This window comes from Lingula anatina, chromosome 1, assembly GCF_051362555.1.
Source record: "Lingula anatina isolate TDL-2025a chromosome 1, LinAna3.0, whole genome shotgun sequence".
NCBI classification, from domain to species: Eukaryota; Metazoa; Brachiopoda; class Lingulata; order Lingulida; family Lingulidae; genus Lingula; species Lingula anatina.
The window spans coordinates 33,665,548-33,687,288 of NC_141767.1; the positions used below are offsets into that span (position 1 = coordinate 33,665,548).

Genomic DNA, 21,741 nt, shown 5'->3' on the forward strand with positions numbered 1-21,741 from the left:
AATGATACCGAAATTTGAATATTGATTGTTTTTACACATTTAATAGCACGTACTTCACAGGTGGGAGTGATATTCTCTCCTGGGTGACCCTCACCAGAAGGCAGGGTTGTATCTAGGAAACTAACCTTTGTAGATACCCTGATTATAAGGGGCACAGAAAAATTGGGTTCAACAAACTGGTTGCAGTGATGCATAAATATGATGCCAAGAGAGAAGAAACCACGATAACCCCGTCCACCCCAGTGGCTGAATGATGATGGTGATGATGAACATTGCGTTAGGTGCGCCGGGTTATCACAACCAGATGCACTGCAAGATTGGTAAAGTTCAAAAGTGCATGTTTCACTTTATTGGTTTATAAATCGCGCAGTTCAAATGTTGATTTTTACAACAGAAAACATTTTGTTTTTGTAAGAAATGATTAGGGGAAAAAAGAATAAACGATTACAGAAAGACCGGAAACGAGAAGGACACATGTGCTGACCTCATTTCTAATTTTCATTTAGTACAAAATGGATGGTTTCAAGCATCCAACATGAGGCAAATGCGTGGAGAGTGCAAGAGCAGACGAAAGATGTCGCAAAGCGGTAACATGACGGACTTTCTGCTGTCTGGATTTTTTTCACCAGGTTTGAAATTTTTAACACTTTGGTCAACAGAATATAATTTTTGTTTTACTAGAGACATCGTGTATAATCGAATAATTGAATGTAATCATCAGGTAAGGCTAGCAATGTTTTAGAAACCACGCGTTTTCCGACTCACGAATCTTGGCTCCACCCGACCCTGGATTGGATGCTTAATACCATTTTTAATGAAAAGATTTATTTCCAAATGACTCCCGAGTCATTTAGACCTCCATTTTTTTAACATTTCAAAAGGAGATATTGACACCAGAGGCTTTTGTTTTAGGGATTTAAATCTAAGCATTTACAAAAATTAAAATAAAATTAGAAAGGCCTGAATTGGGAAAAAATTGCAGGGGTCATAAAATAAAAAAAAAATCTTTAGGACATTTTCAAATGCGTATAGTAGACAAAGCTTCAATGGTAATGTTGCCCAAATCGTGATCAAAAACATCATAACTGGAAAAAATTAGCACATGTAATACAAACAAGGCATATTATAAATAACATAAACAAAAGTGCTACATGCTTTTTTTTTTTCAAACCATAAAGGTGCCTATTAAGTGAAGTGTGTTAGTACTAATTGAGAGAGAGAAAGGGGAGATATAAGCCATCCTATCAAAGGCCAAGACAAGGCTGCTTATATACATGTATTTACTTGTGTAATACGAGTCTCTGAAGAGCTTTTGATCTCTGCTTTCTAACACATCTTATCTATTTCAGAGTACAATGTTCCTGCTCAGACTGTAGCTCCTTTGACAGCAACATTAGAGTTGCTGCAAATTTCATTTGAATCCCAACCTGCCCCTCAGCTGTACAAAATGCTGCTAGCCCTTCTCTATGACTATAACCCTCATCTTGGACATGAGCACAGGAAAAAGGTGAACATTGGAAAAAATTACCTTCAGAAAAAATAATTTATGCAGTCTTGTGCATTCATTTCTCAAAAAGAAAATAATTATAGTGAATCAGCATTCAAATGTGGATTACTTATAAAATGCAGTATAAGTTTTAAATACAAAATTATTTTTAAAGAAAATTAATGCTTTTTATCTTAATTGTTTTTTAATGTAAAAAGCTTGTAACAAACCAATATTTCAGTTATGTTTCTAAAATATGTTCTGATGTTGAAAAAGTCTTTACTCAGGCATTGTTTCTTATTTCAGGTGTCAAGATACATTCGGATTCTTTTGGAACCCCATCCAGAGTTAGCAGATTACCTAATCTCTCTTCTCCCCTGGTGTAAAGATGATCCCCCTCCAGACTATTCACAGACTGTCAAGTTCAGAGCTGGCAGTAAAAGGTATTCTGCTAATGCACTACATTTTTGCTGTAATTAAGAGCCTGAGCTCCTTTTATTGTCTCAACTACATAGTGTTCAGAGTTATTAATTTGAAAATTATTAATCTCAAGGATATATACTTTGTTACCTACAGGCCCGCAGCATCGAGCCAGAATGTCAGCTCCCAGGCCACAGGCAAGCCATCTCAACTTGTCTCCTTCTATAACTATACCCCACCAGCTGTCAGTGCCTATGTCAAGTCACAGGGAGTGCCCACCAAGATCACAAAGGTCACCCCAGGTAGCCTCACGGAACAGCAGACAGATGCTGACCATCTTGTGAGTCAGCAAAGAACTACCAGTGCCAGTGCCAGTAGGCCATCTGAAACTGGAAATATTAGGGATGGAGGCACTGCTCACGCTAATTTTTCTAGGTCAGGTGGCTCTGGTGACAATGGCGTTGCAGGCAGTGGGTTTCCTAAGTTGGTTATCATTACTGAAGATTCTAAATCATCTAGGAATACTAGTGATTCAACCACAGCCAGAGAAATCCAGAAAACTGAACTTCAGCAAAGCTGTGAAGACAAGAATGATGACAAACCTAGAAAAGTTTTACTCCACAAACTTCAACAGCCAAAAGAATTGGTGGAAGACTTGGGTAGTAGTGCAAGATCCACAACATCAGTGCAAAATGAAAAGCAACAGCAAGACAGGAAGGATTTAGACCAAAAGATGCCACATCCTTTATATCACTATGGCCCATTGTCAAGTTTATACAGTCACAGTTTCCCATATTATCAAGAGGTGACCACCCTTGATGGAAACACCCACAAATTCCGTGTGAATGCCGGGGACAGCACAATCCAACCTGCACACCTTCAACAGGCACAGGTGTACTCAAGTCCAAGATCACAAAAACCTGTCACAACACCACCAGTTCAGGGTTCTCCTCAGTCATGCCATATAAGAGATAGAAGCCCTTCAAGTCCAGCTACATCCATTGGCAGCAGCCCACATGTGAAGCAAGAAATGGGTAATTCTCCAATGCCAAATGCTGAGAGTCCACAATTCAAGAAAGAGAGAACCATTCCAAGGATTATTAGGCGTGTGACAACATTTAGACCACCAGCTCCTGAGAAAATTGAACAAGGCCCACTGAATCTGTGCACACGTCCGTTAGAAAGATCTGGCCATGAAGAAAGTGTCCTTAGTGAAGAAGGGAAAAAGCTACTTACTCAATCAAAGCCCATGCCTGAAGCACATAGAGATAACTACATGGCTCTTGGGAATATGACAGAAGTAATGTCAAAACTAGGCACAGATGTTGCTTCAAACAGTGTCATGCGCCTGACATCACTTGTAAATGTGGTTACCACAGATAAGCCAGCAGCTTCGACAACATCAGTCTCACTGGTAGGTCAGCCAACACCTTCTGTGCCTGAAACTAGCTTTGAAGTGCCTGGCTACTACTCAAGATTGACATCTCACCCTTCTCCACCCAATTATGATGCCTCGTGGAGACCACGGAGGGGGCAACGGAAACGAAAGAAGAAATCTCGAGATTGAGGGCTAAATTTTGCTTGTTGCTTTGTTCTTGGGCTCATTGGGCATTGACAGTTTTCCAACCGAGTTTTATTTTCACTGAATAAATTGAGAGTGCATGCATAGCATAAATAGCTTATAGCTGGTCGAATGAAAAAAAAATGTGAATTTCTCATCATTTAGTGTTAGTTTGACTATTTCATTTTTTTTGTTAATTACAAATTGATTGTTATTTGTGGACAATAAATTTTTGGATTTCTTGTATAGGCACATGAAAGCTGCCTAAGGATATTTTAGCAGTTGTTTGATGATACATTTCTTAATTTCAGTTGTTTCACCTTGATAACCTACAAAGTTTGAGAAGGCAGTTGGTGCCTTTTCATTGAAACGTTTATTGGTTTAGAATGCTACTGTGCTAATTAACACATTAAATCGAATGTTTGTCATATATCATTTATTTGAATTAAAATTACTGAATATAGATTCCTTAAATGTGTTGCTAATAAAATATTTTAGCATTAGTTTAACAAGTTTTTTAAATTGTGAAAATACTTTTTTCACAGAGCTCAGAAATATTGAAAGAAAAAAAAAAAATTAAAGTGAAAGTGCATATTCTGATGTAGACATTACAATCAAAATCAAGGGCATGGCAAAGCACAATACCATAATTGCACCAGCTATCTCTAGTAAAATACTTAGGCCGCATTCACATCGAGAAGAGCCGAGGCTCTACAAAGCCAAGAACTAAATATGGCCGACGTACATGAAAAGAAAACCGCCTAATCTTTTAATAATCTCTCTGCCTCTCACATGCCTCCCCACGCATCGTCTCTGTGGGGGTACAGTCATTAAATCTCCGCTCCATTGGGATGACGCATGGGGAGGCGTGTGAGAGGCGAAGAGACCATGAAAGGATTAGGCAGTTTTCCTTTCATGTATGTCGGCCATATTTAGTTCTCGGCTTTGTAGAGCCTTGGCTGTTCTCAATGTGAATGCGGCCTTATATTATAATTAATATCTGCTCTGGATCAAATGATGACTAAATGATAAAAAAATCCAAATATTAAATAAACTTAAGCAAACAACTATATTAAATCTATCCCTTTTCTTTACATTAATAGTGTTCAAACAGGTCTTCCCTATGGCCCCTTCTACTTTTTTAATATCACAGAAAAGAAAATATCATGGATCAAAGTTGATGTCAGAAAGAATCCTTGTGTGTCTGTGACAGTCTGTATGTCACTAGCTCTTACATCAGATGAAAATACTTGACCAACTCTCCCAGTATCTTTTGCTGGTGTATTTGTGACATCAACTCTAAGCCTCTGATACAGTGTTATACTGCTTTAATACTATGTGGATCCTGAAAGTTTAAAGCTTTAATGTTTTTGGTCATTTCCACTATAACATCAAAGTTTGAGCTAAGCCCTGACATGTGTTGAAAATATGCCTCTTTTTCCACTTGAACTGTGAGATTTTGAACTCCTAATTCTTTAAAAATTGCAGTGACCTGAAATAAAGAATAAAGCAAAAGTAAATTAAAATACCCTAGTTTTATCTCATGCAAATGCTTCAACACAAGTTTTACAGACTATTTTTAAATACTTTTTTTTTTACTTTAATTAAAGTGGAATTTAACTATTTTACTTTTTTAAAAAATTATTTAATTATTTTTAACTTAAAAATTAAAAGTGAAATGTGTAATAAATACATTAAATATATCATCGAATTATCAACAAATACACACAATTTCTGAACAAGGCTTACCTGTGACACTATCTTCTGTTCACTGGCATCAGGAGATGTCACAACGTGTATTGAACCACACATTACTGAGGAGGTGTGGCTCCAGAATTGCTGCTTTCTCAGGGACAAAACACCATCTATAGACAGCACCTAAAGCAAAACACAAAGTAATGTAATTTAACACTTAATAATATGCAGTGACTTTTCCTGTATGGTTTACTTCATTACTTCAAAAGCCAAGTCAATACAGTAAGCAATCTCTTATGTAAAGGAATATAACTGGAATTTCAAAGAAGATATGGATGGTGGCAAAACTGATGCCAAATAAAAACCAACTGGATTAGAAGTTGATTCTATGAAACAAATGTGTTTGCAGTTCTATGAGTAAATGTCTGTTTATAAAATTAAAATTTTAACTCAGAATTACAATTATCTTGGTGTCTTTTTGGTTAGGCAAATTTAGCCATGACCTACCTTTTGAAGGGCAACTTGTAACGATTCCTCTATCTCTAAAGGACTGCGTAGCAGGAGTACAAAAGCAGTGTCTTTCAAAAGTGGAACAACACTGAGGAATATCATAAAGGCAATGAAAAGGGAACAGATTGGATCAGCTATATTCCACCCAAAGTTTTCAATAAGGATGGTAGAAATGATTACTCCGACACTGCCCATGGTGTCTGCAAGCACATGGAGAAACACACCTAAAATCAGATCAAAAATTGTTCTGTTTAAATACTGTTCAAATACTTATCATAATGAATATATAAATGAAAATATATTCAATACATTTATGGTAAATGGTCAGATGACCTTTGTCAAAACATTCAAAATATCATCTCTAAATTATTCATTTCTAGTTTTTGGTTTAATTCCACAGAGCTGACCATAAATCATATGAACAAATATTTACTTCTTATAGAGCTAACCGAAAGACACTATTAGAGTGCCAACAATCCATGCATTCGACCTTAAAAATGGAAGAAAGAAATGCCAACGACATAAGTAAAAGGCACACACCTTGCATGTTTGAATTTTTGGTGCTACACTCTTGTTCCCCATGGCTGTGGTTGTGACTGTTGTGACTGTGACCATGTCCGTGATGACCATGCCCATGACCATGGTGACTGTGATTGTGTTGTTTGGGTTTACTGTGAGAGTGACCATGTGAACCACCACCTCCACCGTGGGAGTGACCGTGACTGAATGCCACAATACCAAACAGGTTGACCACCAGTCCAGCTACAGAGACAACCTGGAAAACCAAATCATTACAGCTGTGTATGAATGTGATACAAACTGTTAGTCATGGAGGAACAATCACTCCCATCAAGGGATACTCAACTTTAGGAAAAGGTTTATGAGAAAAGATAAATACATTCAAACTCTTCAGCAAGTTTAGAACAGTAGTGTTTTTTTTATGAAATGGTTGTATCTTCTGCAATTTTTACACAAGTCAGAACTGGGAAGTATATAGAACTTTGAGCATACCAACAGCCTATCTGTATTGATATCAGGTGGATCAAACAGCCTCCCAAGTGCTGCAGTGAAGACAAAGAAAGCAATGACCACCAGGAAGAGGCCATTGATGTATCCCGACAGGATTTCTACACGATCATACCTAAGGTAAAAGAAAGGGAATAACACTTTTATTTGCATTTTATTATAAAAAGAGAGTCAGTAAAACATCATGATAAAATTCATATTTGCAACTTCAGAGCATCAGTATATAATCTTTACTTTGTTTTAGCAGAGCATCTATACTGTAAAGAATTGTCATGAATTAAAATGATACACACACTGTTGATACTACTTCAAGAACTACTCGATAATTTGCTAATAATCAGTTGCCTCACCCGTATGAAAACTCCCTTGTAGCCTTCCACCTGCTCATTACTGCTGCATACAGACCCATGACTAGAGCTGAGCAGTCAAATAGCATGTGAAAACCATCAGAAATAAGACCCAAGCTGTTTGTCCATACACCATATACCAGTTCAACAAAAGTGAAAAACTGAAAGAGAGGGCGATTAAAGTTAAGCATGTAACAAACAAATTTTAAGTAAATTATTGGTTTAGGTCCCATAAATATAAAAAATGAGCTAGTTTCAGAGTCTAAGGGAAATTAACTTTGAATGTGCTTGCTCTTCATCTATAAGATCCACTACTAAAATTCATACATTTTTAGCCAATTAAGGTGCCATGTAATGTTAATTAACACTCTCTGGTAGGTTATGAAACTATTCTATCAACCACAATCAATCAAAATAACTTATAAGCCATACAGTCCAGATTAAAGCTTAAATCTCACCAAATTCATACAAAGGAAATAAAATATTCTTCTAGAATCAGACTCTTCCAGGATTTGTTTGAGACCATTCTTAAGCACCAAGGCAACAGAGTGGGAGGTCCTTTGGAAAGCCTCTTCTGCCATGTTATAAAGTGGCAGGCCACCTGCAGAGTAACCTACTAGACTGCCTTTACTCCCCTTATTGGGGTTGGTAAGAACATGGGAACCTGAAAATACGCAATTTTATCACGTACATAATGAGGAACTGCAAAAGATAACATGAGAGGTAGACGACAATAATTTTAAGTATCAAAAAATCAATACAGGCTTTTTACAGCTGAAAACTGCAAAAACTACAAAAAAATATTAAGAGTATAATCCCACTTAATTTTGAGTGATGTTCTTACTTATAGTCACAAAGAAAAAAAAGGCATTCATTTTATTCTATTCTACAAATGTAATATATATATGTTAAAATATATATTTAGACATATCTTAATCAATAAAAGTTACTTACTAAACATGAACAACACAAAACTAAATATGACTCCCCCAGAGAGCACATGGTCTTCTTTCACTATTTCCTGCACAGCCTGCATGGTGGTAATGTGGGTGACAAACGGATGGTTCCAGAAACAACCCAAGAAAATTGCACTTGTGAATATGGCAATGGCTCCTATCTTGGCAGTGCGAGCAATCTCCAGGCGGTTGACACATACTGCCTCCACGTAATAGTCCAGTATAAACACAAGGAGGGTGACAAATATAAATGGGAAGAGCACATATATCCAGGAAACTGTGATCTGACTCTGAAAGGAAAGAGTGGACTACAATAATAATAATAATAATAATAATAATAATAATAACTTAAATTCAACCATTGCATACATATTATAGAATACACAAAAAATTCAAATTGTTTTACCATCCCTGGTTTAAAAAAAGTTGAAATAAAATAATACTGACAAAAATGAAAAGAAGAGTGAAGAGTATCATGATGGTTTTGGTATTATAGCATAGCAGTTCCCGTCATAAAATTATGTCATCAACATCACTATGTTGGAGTGATCAAGGCTATAAATGATCATTGAAAGCTCTCCAAAAAATTATTAGTCTAAGCATCAGTTAATACTCTGAAATAGGCATTCTGCTACAATCAATTAAGCTCATTACTCCTGTACCATATTATGTGCCACTTTTTCAAACTGTACAAATTTAAAAGATATGTAACTAAGTAATGGGAGTAATTCAATACACAAATGGAATCATTACTTCAATTTACATTTTACTTTGTGAAGGATATTTATTTTGTAAAGAACCAACACATCTCTTACCTCTCTTGTGAAATAAATAAATGAAGCCCATGGTAAAAGTAACAATGATGACAGTAATGTTGATAAGGCATGCAGTCTCTTAGCTCCCCCTACATCAACTGACAGCTTCTTTGATGCCGTATTGTAGCCTACATTCAGACATATGGTTAATGTTAACATAACGACACCACCCTGAAAATAAGGAAAGAGGAAAACTGTAACACAGCTTATGAACCATCATCATACAATGTGCAATAGGTTTTAAATTACAGAACTAATTTAAAAACCTTGACCAACTTAAATTAACTTCAGATTGACAGAATCAATAATTTCAGATTTTAATTTTTTTTTACTTTCATACAACTGAACCTGACACAATGATTAAATATTGAACCAAATCACCTTGTGATCTGATAACCCAGACCAATTGACTGCATGGTAAAACATGTGAGTGATTATACTGCTATGGTGATGATGTCCCTCGGCTGAGAGAACAGTCAAGGATAATTTATTTCTAAATATTGCATTTACTGATTTCTTTAAGCCCACTTCACTAAACTATTAAAAATGGTTTGGGCTGAATCATTTTACAAACACATGATATATGCTAACTTTTCTCCTTTCAAAAAATAATCAAATCAGACAAAGAACAGACACTAATGGAACCGAATATTCCATCTGCCAGTTCTTTCACATGAAAATGAACCTTTCTTTTTTCATAAAGGATACGATGAAAGTTAGATTGATGGGCAGCTTCATCATCATGATCAAACAATAATATTCCCAAAATGGCAAGAAGCATAAATACACCTCCCCTGATCTTAGCAGGACTGCCTCCTTGACCAGTGAACAATGCACTAGCTGCTGCTATCACCACCAAGTCACTGTGTTCAAACAGGAGGATTGTCCTGAAAAATAATAAGTATTATTATATTTTGGGCAGTATATGTTATCTGTAATTGCATAATGAAAATTATGTGACCCCAAAAACAGAAAAATGTTATGCTAAATATAAACTGTAAATCCCAAATAATATTTTTACAGCTATTGAATTGAAAGACAGATATTCTTGCTGTAGGAAATTTTTAGCTATGCACCTTTGATCATAATTATTGTTTGTTTTTTTTTTTCAATTATCAATTATTTGCATACTTAAACAGGAAAATTTTTGCACTTTCATCTAACTTTACGTATATTTATCACAGAACTAAGATTTTGAAAAGGCAATGTGAAAGACAAAATATCAAAAGTTAAAAAAATAATATTCATTCGTTTGATTTTAAAAAGTAACATGCATGTGACATAATACACAGGTACCTATGGGCACAATATTTGATCTACACTTTCATCTCACCTGACTGGACCACACAGTGTTAACCCAAATATCCAAAATAGCTGAATTGTACTGCCAAAAAAGGCATGGCGAAGAATTCTAAACCACTGAAAAATACACCATGAAATTTTACCAAATATTTTCTATGTTACATATGTACTGCTAGAATTTTTCAACAGAAAATATATTCTCGCAAGGGCAATACATGGGCATGTTCTAGGATTTTTCAACATAAAATACATTTTACAAGGGCATGTTCAAAAGAATGGAAACGACTAGGACCAAATGCTTGGGTACCTGAGGGCAAATGAAAGAGAGGAAGGTCAAGAGAAACCTGGAGAGGACAGCAGAAAGAGAGAGAAATTAGATGGGGTGGTCAAACTGGAGGGAAGATGAGGAAGTTGCCAGTGACAACCAAGGTGGAGAGATCTATACATTGCCTTATGTTTCACTAGGAGTAAAGAGGTGTGGCAAAGGACACATTTTACACTCCAATATATGTGATATTATCTGTATATATATTTATCAATTTGGTAAATAATATCATATCTATCTATCATGATACCAAAATAGGAAAACCAGTACTCAAAAGTTTAACCAACCTGGCGTTTGGTAAGTCTTGGTCCGGATGTAAAAGGCTTCTGCAGAAACAGCAAGAAAATAGCAGCCCTACAATGTATTAAAAAATATTTAAGTGCAAGGGTCTTTTAGACACCAATACCAATGAAATACATAGTCATTCATTCTATAAGCTTTCAATCATTACACTTTGCAGATACATTAACTTATAGCTCAACTGATGACTTCAAAACAGCATTATCAAACTATAAGACAGCTTCACACACACACACACACGTACACACACACACCTAAAGAATTCTACGGGATAATCTTACTTACCCAAATTTAACAATAAATAAAAACTGCACAATGTGCACCAACTTCAATAAATCATAACTTAAAAATAATCCAAATGCTCTAAGGAACTTGAAAACTATAAGTAGTCCAATATATGGGGTAAATCTGAAAAATTAAGAAAAAAAAAAGATATTGAGATCCAGAAAAATTAAAAATGTCACTTGAGATATAATTTCCCTGAACAGTATTCATCCAAAATCCACAATGTTTTCTATATAGTTACATATATGTGTAAAAAATCTTAAACATTATTTTAATTCTACATATTCACATCTCATTAACAAAATTTACTACATCTGCCCTATATTTATGATTAATTCATTAATTTTATTTTACTAATTTTAAGAATTATATCTAACCTTGATGGAGAATTATAAATTGCTCCAGTTGCCAAGACATTACTACCAGAGCCATATCTTGCTACCATTTTGTCATTAAAGTTATGCCTGAAACAAAGCCAAATGAAGTCTCAACTGCTGTGGAAATGATTTGTTCAACATTTTGAGAGAGAGAGATAGAGCGAGAGAGAGAGAGAGGGAGGGGGGGGGAGAATTTAGTAAGCATGATCCATTTGTCCAATCTTAACTGGTTAGAATACCGAGATGTCACATTAAGTTCCAATTTCGGGAACCAGAATTCCGCCTTAAGAAGCAGCTGTTAAACAAAAAGCATTGGATTAATTACACCGGTAACAAGCTACCAAAGTAATAACACTCAAAACAGCAATATCTTAATGGAATTAACGGCCACGTCACCAACTGAGAAATGAAATATTAAAAGAAACTTACCTCAAATAGTCACGGCAAACATATTTCTTCTTATTTAAGAGTAATCTGCACTTTTGAATTTATTTCAAGGTAACCAGTATGCTGTAAAATACAGATTCATTATTTTCTAACTCCACCGTGTCAATAAGTTGCTCAAAGTACGCATGCGTAGTGGCAAAATGCTTGCATCGATGTAGACCTTCCGTTTCAAGAAAAGCAACGTGATTGAAGAGAAAACGATCCTGGACGGAACCTTAAAATGCAGAAACCATCATAGCTGTTTGCATTGCACACCGATGATTATCTTTTAGGTGCAAGGTTGAGTGAGATATATTTATGGGATACTTTGGTTGGGACCTTGCTGAGTGTTGTTGTAGATTTGTTTCATAACCAAGTTCCATGTTCATACGTGCAAGTCAACTTTATTTTTCAAGTTCAACTCAACGTAAAGACCGTTCAACTAATTCAACTCAAAGAAAAGGTCGATGTCATTGTCAGTCTTTGGTCCATTTGTTTTTTAAATACTTTCTTTGCTATATGCTCTTTAACAGAAGTTAGAATCGTGATGTTGTGCATGATTGATTTTATACAGTGATATATAATGTACGTTATAAATCGTGTTTCAGACTGGCGACCATGGACCCAGCTACAGCAGGTCCAGTAGTTTTGGACACCTTGACCAGGGCATGTAGTCAGACCAGTGATGTGTTCAAGTTGGCTGAGCAACAGCTGAAAGAATGGGAGGTGAATCCAGGTTTTTATAGCATACTGATGGTGAGTATATATATATTTTCTAATTGTGTGTGTGTGTGTGTGTGTGTGTGTGTGTGTGTGTGTGTGTGTGTGTGTGTGCATGCGCATGCATGTGTGTATGTGTATTTACTGTAAGATTTCCAACACAACCATATGCTTAATGACAATTTTAAGGACAGAAAAGTTTAACTTATGTGTAAGAAAAGAACCAGTGAAATCTTTTTAATGTGCCATGAATAAATAAAAATAAACGTTTATGAATGTTTCTTTTTTTATCAGACCATTTTCAGTGATCACTCTATTGGTGTAAATGTGAGATGGCTTGCTGTTTTATACTTCAAGAATGGAATAGATAGATATTGGAGGAGAAATGCACCCAAGTAAGTATTCTACATTATGAAAAGTCAGAATGTCACTGTAAAAACAAAATTTGAATATGCATTCTTTTGTAGTTTTACCGAATTTCAAAGACTTATATAGCTACACATAGGGTACACTGATGTACTAGGTTTTTATGATATATGCGTGATATTCATGTGATGAACTTGTATTGATGAAATGAAGGTTGAGTGTGCTATATGTTACTTTTGTAGTGCCATTCCAGAAGAAGAAAAGGGAAGCCTTAGACAGAGACTGATAACTCACTTTAATGAACCAGTGCCACAGGTTAGCAAAAATCTTGCTTTGAAATCAGTTGATTCAGTACTGTTGATAAATCAGTTGATTCAGTACTGTTGATGTTACCAAAGGCTAGTTGCCAACAGAAAGGGATAGAAATTCTTTTCAGTAAAATCTTTTTCACTTGCCATTGGGCTATATGTGTATTTAAGCCAGGCACTTGACATGAAATACAAGTTGCTTCTGTTCATTTATTTATTTTTATTATTATTATTTAAGATAGCAACACAGTTGGCTGTTTTGATTGGCAAAGTTGCCAGGCTAGACTGTCCTAGACAATGGCCTGAGTTAATCCCTACTCTGTTTGAGGCTGTGAAACAACCCGATGAAACAGTCCAACAGAGGGCACTGCTAACACTCTATCATGTGTCTAAGACACTGGCTTCCAAGAGACTAGCGGCTGATAGAAGAGTGTTTGAAGAGGTATATATTTTTGTGCAAAACTTAAAAAGTACATGTAAGAAATCAAGATAAACATGATTGTTTTAATTATAGTTAAAGAAAACTGTAAAATAACAAATTTATGATAAAAAAGTCAATATGAACTGATCGTAAACTTATTCCAGAAAGTTTTTTTTTTTTTTATTAAAGAACCATTCTGTGAAATTTATGAAATATTACAAAATCTTTATTTCCAGCTCACAAAGAATATATTCAGCTATGTTCTAGAAATGTGGAACTGCCATTCAGAACAGTTTTTTCAAGCATTCGAAGAACAGAAGAGTGGACTCCTGTTTAAATCCCTAGACAACAGTCTTTTGACCCTTAAAGGTAAATGTATTTTCTGCTACAGTAGTTCTTCGCCATGCATCTGAAGAAAATTGATGCGATTAAGTAAAATTAAGCTATGTAATTTTAAGTCCCAAACCAAGAGCAACAACTTCCTCTTCAGATCAACATGATATTAATGTGAAATGTTTATATGAAAATTCGAATCAAATTGAAATACTGTGCTGCTTGTGCATTGCTTGTCTTTGTTCATAAGTTGATACTTTTTCACTTTCTACACAATATTGAAGCTATATATCTTACAGCGTGATCCAAAAGCTTTGTGAAGTGTATACCTTCAATATTGTGTAGAAAGCAAAAAGTTTAAACTTGTGATCATTATCAATAGAATACAACAGATTTGTTTGTCCTTGTTTTAACAATGATCTTAAAATACTTTTTTTTTCATCCAGTGTTGAGAAAATTGGTGGTGTTTGGTTTTAAAGACCCCCAGGAGAGTGAGGATGCAATGAACTTTATGAGACTGGTTTTTAATAGGATGCACAAGATGTTAGAATGTAGTGAGTAATTGATTTACACACTTTTTAGGAGCACATTTTTAACTGGGTTTATGTCTTTTGGTTTCCAGATTATGAATTTCTCTTTATGTGTAACTGCTCAGAATTTCAATATCCACACCTGTGCAAAATTTAATGCTTGAAGGTTAAAATGCCAATTGTTTAGCCATATTGTTTGACTAGTTGTTATTGTGAAATATTGAATTTTTCGAGATTTCAAACCCTAAGTGAGTGTGATCTGATCTATAAAGATTTGATTGTAGTTTTGGTCAGTTTATTCAAGCTTATCACTAGTAACTGGAGCACATTCAGTTTTTTCAGGCAATATTTCTATGTTAGATTTACTATTTGCCATTTGAGTGGATTGGTACAGTAAAGAATATTTCACTGCATCAAATATATTGAAAGACATTGTTGTTTAGTAAAATATTTATAACGAATGTAACATATCAGCTTATTCATTTTTTAGAAAGAAGACTTCCACATGAAGCTAGACTTTTTGAATTGAGAGATAAATCACTGACATTGATGTCCAAAGTGGTAAGTGTGATAGTTTGGTATAACTGAACTTAAATTGGATTATTGTACATTAAGATTTCTTGATGATATCTTGCAATATGTCAACCCATAACATTCATTTTTTACATCGGATTTCATGATTTTAATTTAAATCAATCTTATATTTCAAATTTAGCTTCTAGATGTGCTTGAAAATCATCCCGATTCATATATCCAGTTTATTCAGCCAAGTTTGGAGCTAGTTGTAGCATACAATTTCACTGACACTGGAGCAGGTAAGAGATATTATTTGTACATTGAAAAACATTTGCAATAAAATTTTAAAGTAAGTCATTGTTTCAGTTTATCAAGGCTTCAGGTTTCTGTGGAGATATAAAAATAAAATGACACTTATTTTTTTTTATTCTTCTTATATTGGACGCATAGGTATTGGCAATTAAAAATACTGAATTTACTTCAGGTTTGTTGTTTGAACGATTCACAGTCAACTGTTTCAATATAATCAAAAAAATCCTGATGTGTGAAAACTTCAAGCCAGCCAGGCACATAGAAGGTAAGTCTTTGTATAACACTTCTGCACATTCACACTTAAAAAAAAAACAACAACAATTTATTAGTTTGAACAATGTGTGTACATTATATATTTAACTATGAAGCTTATAAATATTTAGTATATGCAGATTATCTTCCAAATTTTGATATATAAAACGGGTTGATGTAAGACTAGAATACCACAAACTGTTCTGCATGAGTTTACTTGTAGCATATTGAGCTTTTTTTTTTTCTTACAGACACTAAACCTTCCACTTTAGTAGCATACAAAATCAAAATGGCATTCTTCAACACTGGCACATTATCGGAGATGCTGAGGCGACTGGTTTCCCATTATTTCTTGCTGACATCAGATGACTTACAAATATGGGATAATGACCCAGAGGAATATGGTGAGTATGACTCTTTAATGAAAACGATGGTTTATTGAGTGGACTTTTTATAAAATGAGGAGAATTGGTACCTTAGACTTCATACAATGATGAAATGATGATAATTTACAGGACTGATGTCCAGCACCAGTTTCCAGTTGATTTTGGCACTTATACTACCTAAATGGCAGCGAATATTTATTCCTTTTGGTATTTAGTCTTGATAGGAGTCCCAGTTCACTTGAAAAATAAGGAATTCAATTGCGTCTCTTTTTCTTTGCACTACTAGTAGCCTGTCATCTGGGAACAGACACACATTCTTTGGCTTTTGTATCCCATCAGCCTCTTGTAAAAGTTGCCCAAGAAACTGTCCTTCTTTGTGGAACATAGATATCCTGTTGTTGTCATGGTCACAGACCAGGAGCTTGTTGCCATGGAAACACATGCTCTCTGGAAATGAGAGCTCACTGACACCATTACCATAGCTACCAATGGACCTATTCAATGACCCTTCCATATTGTATACATTGACACAATTCTGTTGGGTGTCACAGGCATAGATAAGATTGTCATCTACCAGAAGTGATGGCACACAGCTTTGAAAACCTTTCCTTGCTGTTCTAGAAACTTTGAGTATGATTTGCTGTTGTTCCTTCCCTTCCATATTGTACTGCACCATTGTGTTGTTGTCAAAAGCAACAAATATATCTCTGTTTTGACTCGATGTTATGCCAGATGGTTCGAAGGTCATTGCAATATTTGTCTCTTTCATCACTCTGCCATGTGTATTGAGAACAACAAATTGACTCTCTTTACCAACGTTGCAGTCATAATTGATGCAAATAAAGCTGTTCTCAGTAGATGTCAGCACCTCTGCCTTGATGTCATGAGTGCCCAAGATGTTCCCATACTGGTCAAACATCTTCACAATTTCATTAGCAGCATCTGACAGAGCAATCACCCCTGATGAAGTCATTGCTACTCCTAGAAATTGTGATTCGTTGGCAAGTTTTGAAGTGGTAAATCTTCTGATTAATTCAGTCAGAGCGTCTCCATATTTTAAAGCAGTAATACATGTGGAGTCCCTGGTGGCTGAAAGGTATAGGTCATTGGAAGATATAGAACGTGTGCTCACGGCACCCATCTTGGGTGTGGTTTGATCAGAGAGTGTGCTGTGTTGAAGGCAGTCTGTGAGCTGTTGTTGCACTTGTTTGGCCACTGCCAGTAATTTTACTGGATCTTCTTGAGACAAGATGGAGGTTGAGTAAGACTTGAGTTGGCTAAGGTGCTGAATGGCAAACATGGCTTGGCATTTTTGGGCTTGTTCCTCTTTCAGTTGGTTATCTAGACCCTCCATGTCTTGTCTTAGGTTCGCCATCTTCATCTCCACATCGTTGATCTGTTGGCGTAGACTACTGATATTGAGCGAAGATTTCTCCTCAATGACCTCTAACTCAGAAATCTTTTTTTCACATTTGTTTAACAGGTCTTGGATCACTGATATTTCTGCATTTTTGATTGTTTGTATTTCATTAATCTCACAAGACCTGTGCTCAATCATGGTACATGGCACGCATATGCAAACACTATGGCTGACGCAGTAGTATTTCAGGGTCTCATTCTCATGAATTGTACACTTATTTTCATTGACTCCATACAGAGGCTCTAGAGAGTGGCTGGAAGTGATAGGCACTTGGATATGGGTATTGCTACAGTCCTCACACATTTTTTTATCACACTGAAAACAGCGAGACTTTGCTTTTCCCAGGGTGGTCTTATTAGCTGCTTTACAGATGTCACATGTGGTAAAGAAGAGCTTTCTAAGGATATCTGCTACTTTATTCATTATGAAGTTGTCAGGCAGGCTTTGGACTCCAGCTACACCTGAAAAAAAATACAGCTTGCACTTATCTGTATATGAATGAACAAAGTTTGTAACTTTTTTATCAGATTATTCAAAGCATCAATTTATATTCATAGGGGAAAGGCATAAGAGTCACAGAAATGTTGAAAAAAAGAAAAACTATTTGTGGTGGCATGGTTCTGACATAGGATACTTTGATTGAGAAACAAATAACAGTCTCATTTCTTACTAGTGATTCAGGACGTTTTTGACACTGAGTTATGATGGTGACGTCAATTCAAAATGAAAAGAGAAATTGATGCCTTTAAGTAATTAGATCTGTGTGGCTGGTGTGTAGACAGTAACATATGCAGTCAGAGAGAGGATAAACAAGGTCAGAGGCCATCAAGGAAGTTCAGATTATTTCCCATTAATATATATTAAAGAATAAACATTTTCACAGTGTCTTTATTGTGTCATTGCTCACTGTATTTAATTGGGAAAGTGGAATATTTTATCAGAGATTAAGAAAACCAAATATTATAGGTATAGCATGATGAACCATGTCTTTGATGGTGCATGAAGCTTTTTATTTACAGTCATAAGTGACAACACGGAATAAATTTACTCTCTGATATCAGGGGCTTCTAAAATAGTACACACAATTTAAGTATGGCCGATACAATAATTTTGTAGCTGACTGCTAGCACACCCTTTGGTCAGAGAGTAGAATAAATTATGGATGGAATTTACAAAATTAAAGCACCTTTCAACATTTAGCCTAAGGGTTTTCCAGAACTGTAAATTTTTTGTAAGAAGAAATATTTTTCCCTCTTGCCAAACAAGTTGAATGCAATAAGATAGTCATTAAAATGTATATGCTAAACCTGAACATTTATCAAAAATAAAACACACACAAATAAAGATAAAAATAAATACTAGTACACAGTGTATATCAAAAAATTATTTTACATTACCTATGACTGCTGGTTTTCTACAGACGGGACATGGAAAGTGGCCCGTCTCTTGAGCATGTTGAGTCCTGGCATAAGACTCCAGACAACCCTGACAGAAAGTGTGCAGACAAGGCAGGGCCTTGGGTCTTCTAAATGGCTCTGTGCATATCTGGCAGTAAAAGAAGTCCTCTGCACACTCAGGGACTGCTGTAGCCATGATGTTTCTTTTTTCTTTGGCTATAAAACAGAAAGAATATATGCATAGATACAAGTATGCAAAGCATAGTACTTAAGTTTGTTTTTAAGTGATTTTAATTTGAAAAAAAAATACAACATTTATGGAATATGTGCTTGGTGAATGCACTATACATAAATTGAAACTGTTCTTTGCAGCTTTTTGATATGAATTACTAATAACTGTAATATAACAGGAGAAATAACTGCTACAAACTGCTGTATTTTTTTTTTTAGAATCTATTGATTTGTTAACATAGTAGCATTTAAATCTACCAGAGATTGAAATATTTGGGTCACTGTGGATTTTGTAACCATGGGAAAAAAACACCTGGACTACACTTTAGATTTGAATTGAATTTAGTTATAAGCCAGTCTTATGGTTGGTTAACATTAGTTTTGGACTCTGTAAGCCTCCTATGCCCCAAACCAGACAGCATTTTGGCTGTAGTTTTTCTAAAACTATAAACATCACTTGTTTTTGTTTTAAAATATATCTCTGGCATTCATCAAGCCTTGGTTGCTGCAGTAGAAAAGTAAAACCCCGGTGACACACTGACATTATGGTGTTAAGTCCATTTGTGTTATAATGCATGATGTCACGTGTGTCAGCTAGTTATGGCTTAAGGGGGAAAAAAGACTCATAGAACGTCATATGGCTTTCAGTTTGTTAATTATCACCCACTTGGCTTGAGTTCAACAGAATATGGGGACTCTTATATTATTTCAGTAAAGTTCAAAGTATATCAAGTAATTCCTTTAGACTGGGTGCACATTTGGGTGATGAATCTCATATTAAGCCTGTCCTAAAGCATATTTTAATACAACTGTGATACCAGACCAAAATACAGCTTTGTCCAGCTTAGAAAATGCTTGGATCTTACCAGCAAAACTTCTGTCTTCTGCAACATGAAATCCACTTCAATAATAAATTGTACTTACCACTTCAGATGTATGAATCAGCAGCAGATATTGTCAGACTTTCATCTTTGAAAAGTTTGCATTTTATCTGTAGACTCCGTTCCTATCATGGAGGACAAGTTCACAAGTTGCGTAGTGTAACAGTTCTGCTCTGGTAACGCGGAGTGGCATGTGACCCCATTTGAGCTGGCGGAGCATTATGAATAAGTGATAGCAATTCCCTGTGAGGGACGTCCTATGTTAATGTATTCAGTTTCTGTTCATTCAGCCTGTAGTGGTATAGTGTCAAAGCTGCTGAAAAAGTTATTTATACATATAGGCTCAGTTAACAAAGGAAGTAACGGAATAAAGGTTAAGTTGTTTCAATAGATGAATGATGTATTTGGGAGTTGGTCATTGTTGAAAAGTTGCTAATTTGTTACTGTCATTTCTACTAAGGCTGGTGCTGTATAAGTGTTGACGTGCTTGGTTGACTGAAAGATTGAAATAGAACTGCCTGACACATGTGAAGTGAGTTGTTCCAAAAATGTAAACCCTGTAACAATTATTGTCCATACATTTTTTTTTTTTTTTTGCTTTGCTGTTGGCTCAAGCTAATGTGTATTTTATCCATTTACTGGCTGCAATAATTTATAGCCCAGGCTCTAAATATGTCTGCACAAACATAATATTGTTTACTCTATGATATGTGATAATTAACAAATGAATGGTTTTATTCAACAGTGTAGGATAGAAGTTATATAGAAATAATTTGGTCTGGCTAGATTTTTACATTTTTGACATAATTCCATTGGAAAAGGATAGTGTGTAATAAATAAATAAATAGATAAATAAATGAATAAATAAATAAATAAATGAATATGGAAAATACATGTCAGAAATAAAATTCCCTTGACAGCAAATTTATCTGAATTGAAAAATCTTTTGAAAATTGTAAATTACCAGTCTTAATACAGTCGTTTGGAGAAATTGTAGATAATATTATGACATTTTGAAATTAAATTTCCATATTTGGACTGCCCGTTTTAAAAAAATGAAACAAACCAAAATTGACTATTCAAATAATTTAACAAGCTAATAAAACCAGTGTTGGAAGTGGCCTCAGTTTGCAAAATGTTAGAAATTTAAATCTGGACTGTACCACATGGTGAAAATGACTTAAAATTTTTTAAATAATTTAAATGAAATGAAAAGATATTGTATGATTCTCAAATCTCTTGACGTTGCATATTATAATGTGTTTTTTTTTTTCTTGTAGTATGTGATGAAGGAGGAGATTCTTGGAAGTTCAGCATCAGGGTACGTTACGTTTTCACATTCAGTATGTGAAAATGAGGATTGTTACTTTTGTTATTGAACATTATTAATTTGTTAACATCTTTTACAGTTATTTTGAAAGTTTTAACATAAAATTTTTTGTAATTTATATTTTTGCTTATTTATTTACAACAAACCCCTTGGGGCCATGGGGAAGATTAATTTTATTTTTACCATGTTTTGAGTTATTGATATATATTTTACATATACTATAAAAGGTACATATTAGCTGAGTAAAATTATTATTATTATTATTATTTTTATTATTACCCTCAATAAATAAAGTTAAATATATAAATGTAAAGACAAACATGATTTAGAATCTTGACTAGCTGAGAATTCTAAAACATGTACAAATGTATCCATATCTTTATGGCACCGTTCCACTTTCTATTTAAACTCAACCATTGGAAAGGCTACTTAAGGATAATGGACTTGGTATTATAGTGTAATTTACAAAGATGATAAACTAGAAATGATCAAGTGTTGCATCTCTTT

At 34.9% G+C, this 21,741-nt stretch overlaps 4 protein-coding genes across 6 annotated transcripts in view; 2 read left to right on the forward strand and 2 right to left on the reverse strand.

Moving 5' to 3' along the window:
- Positions 1-4,048, forward strand: LOC147764289 (uncharacterized). Its single transcript, XM_087002601.1, has 4 exons — positions 1-629; positions 1,350-1,507; positions 1,793-1,929; positions 2,063-4,048. The coding sequence occupies exons 1-4, from the start codon at positions 536-538 to the stop codon at positions 3,471-3,473; spliced, it is 1,800 nt and encodes a 599-aa protein (XP_086858727.1). The 5' UTR covers positions 1-535; the 3' UTR covers positions 3,474-4,048.
- Positions 3,884-11,993, reverse strand: LOC106165692 (proton-coupled zinc antiporter SLC30A5). The gene is made up of 16 exons (XM_013543992.2): positions 11,835-11,993; positions 11,406-11,492; positions 11,029-11,151; positions 10,731-10,797; positions 10,150-10,235; positions 9,525-9,703; positions 9,198-9,280; positions 8,817-8,987; positions 8,000-8,291; positions 7,504-7,709; positions 7,049-7,206; positions 6,684-6,813; positions 6,213-6,447; positions 5,670-5,896; positions 5,217-5,345; positions 3,884-4,959 (listed from the first exon to the last, which is right to left on the reverse strand). The coding sequence occupies exons 2-16, from the start codon at positions 11,471-11,473 to the stop codon at positions 4,786-4,788; spliced, it is 2,328 nt and encodes a 775-aa protein (XP_013399446.1). The 5' UTR covers positions 11,474-11,492; positions 11,835-11,993; the 3' UTR covers positions 3,884-4,785.
- The window catches only part of LOC106165690 (importin-11), a 17,728-nt gene continuing 7,954 nt past the window's right edge, over positions 11,968-21,741 (forward strand). Inside the window, exons 1-12 of one of the 3 annotated variants that reach the window (XM_013543989.2) lie at positions 11,968-12,124; positions 12,440-12,587; positions 12,846-12,946; positions 13,160-13,232; positions 13,464-13,667; positions 13,883-14,015; positions 14,426-14,533; positions 15,000-15,070; positions 15,225-15,324; positions 15,510-15,602; positions 15,841-15,993; positions 21,185-21,225. In XM_013543989.2, coding sequence (XP_013399443.2) covers positions 12,450-12,587; positions 12,846-12,946; positions 13,160-13,232; positions 13,464-13,667; positions 13,883-14,015; positions 14,426-14,533; positions 15,000-15,070; positions 15,225-15,324; positions 15,510-15,602; positions 15,841-15,993; positions 21,185-21,225 — 1,215 coding nt within the window. In that variant the 5' untranslated portion in view covers positions 11,968-12,124; positions 12,440-12,449. Of the gene's footprint in view, positions 12,132-12,234; positions 12,259-12,439; positions 12,588-12,845; positions 12,947-13,159; positions 13,233-13,463; positions 13,668-13,882; positions 14,016-14,425; positions 14,534-14,999; positions 15,071-15,224; positions 15,325-15,509; positions 15,603-15,840; positions 15,994-21,184; positions 21,226-21,741 lie in introns of those variants that run through there. The other 2 variants (XM_013543990.2, XM_087002575.1) reach the window with 2 other exon arrangements.
- LOC106165693 (uncharacterized) lies at positions 15,987-20,134 on the reverse strand. Its single transcript, XM_013543993.2, has 3 exons — positions 19,948-20,134; positions 18,793-19,008; positions 15,987-17,856 (listed from the first exon to the last, which is right to left on the reverse strand). The coding sequence occupies exons 2-3, from the start codon at positions 18,986-18,988 to the stop codon at positions 16,187-16,189; spliced, it is 1,866 nt and encodes a 621-aa protein (XP_013399447.2). The 5' UTR covers positions 18,989-19,008; positions 19,948-20,134; the 3' UTR covers positions 15,987-16,186.

Coding starts and splice junctions, on each gene's coding strand:
- LOC106165693 (XM_013543993.2), bottom strand. CDS start 18,988: ATGGCTACAGCAGTCCCTGAGTGTGCAGAGGACTTCTTTTACTGCCAG. Junction 17,857..18,792: donor TAGAAAACCAGCAGTCATAG/GTAATGTAAAAT, acceptor ATTTTTTTTCAG/GTGTAGCTGGAGTCCAAAGC.
- LOC147764289 (XM_087002601.1), top strand. CDS start 536: ATGAGGCAAATGCGTGGAGAGTGCAAGAGCAGACGAAAGATGTCGCAA. Junction 630..1,349: donor GTCTGGATTTTTTTCACCAG/GTTTGAAATTTT, acceptor TATCTATTTCAG/AGTACAATGTTCCTGCTCAG. Junction 1,930..2,062: donor TTCAGAGCTGGCAGTAAAAG/GTATTCTGCTAA, acceptor TGTTACCTACAG/GCCCGCAGCATCGAGCCAGA.
- LOC106165692 (XM_013543992.2), bottom strand. CDS start 11,473: ATGGTAGCAAGATATGGCTCTGGTAGTAATGTCTTGGCAACTGGAGCA. Junction 9,704..10,149: donor ACACTGTGTGGTCCAGTCAG/GTGAGATGAAAG, acceptor ATTATTTTTCAG/GACAATCCTCCTGTTTGAAC. Junction 5,346..5,669: donor TACAAGTTGCCCTTCAAAAG/GTAGGTCATGGC, acceptor GTTTTGCTTTAG/GTGCTGTCTATAGATGGTGT.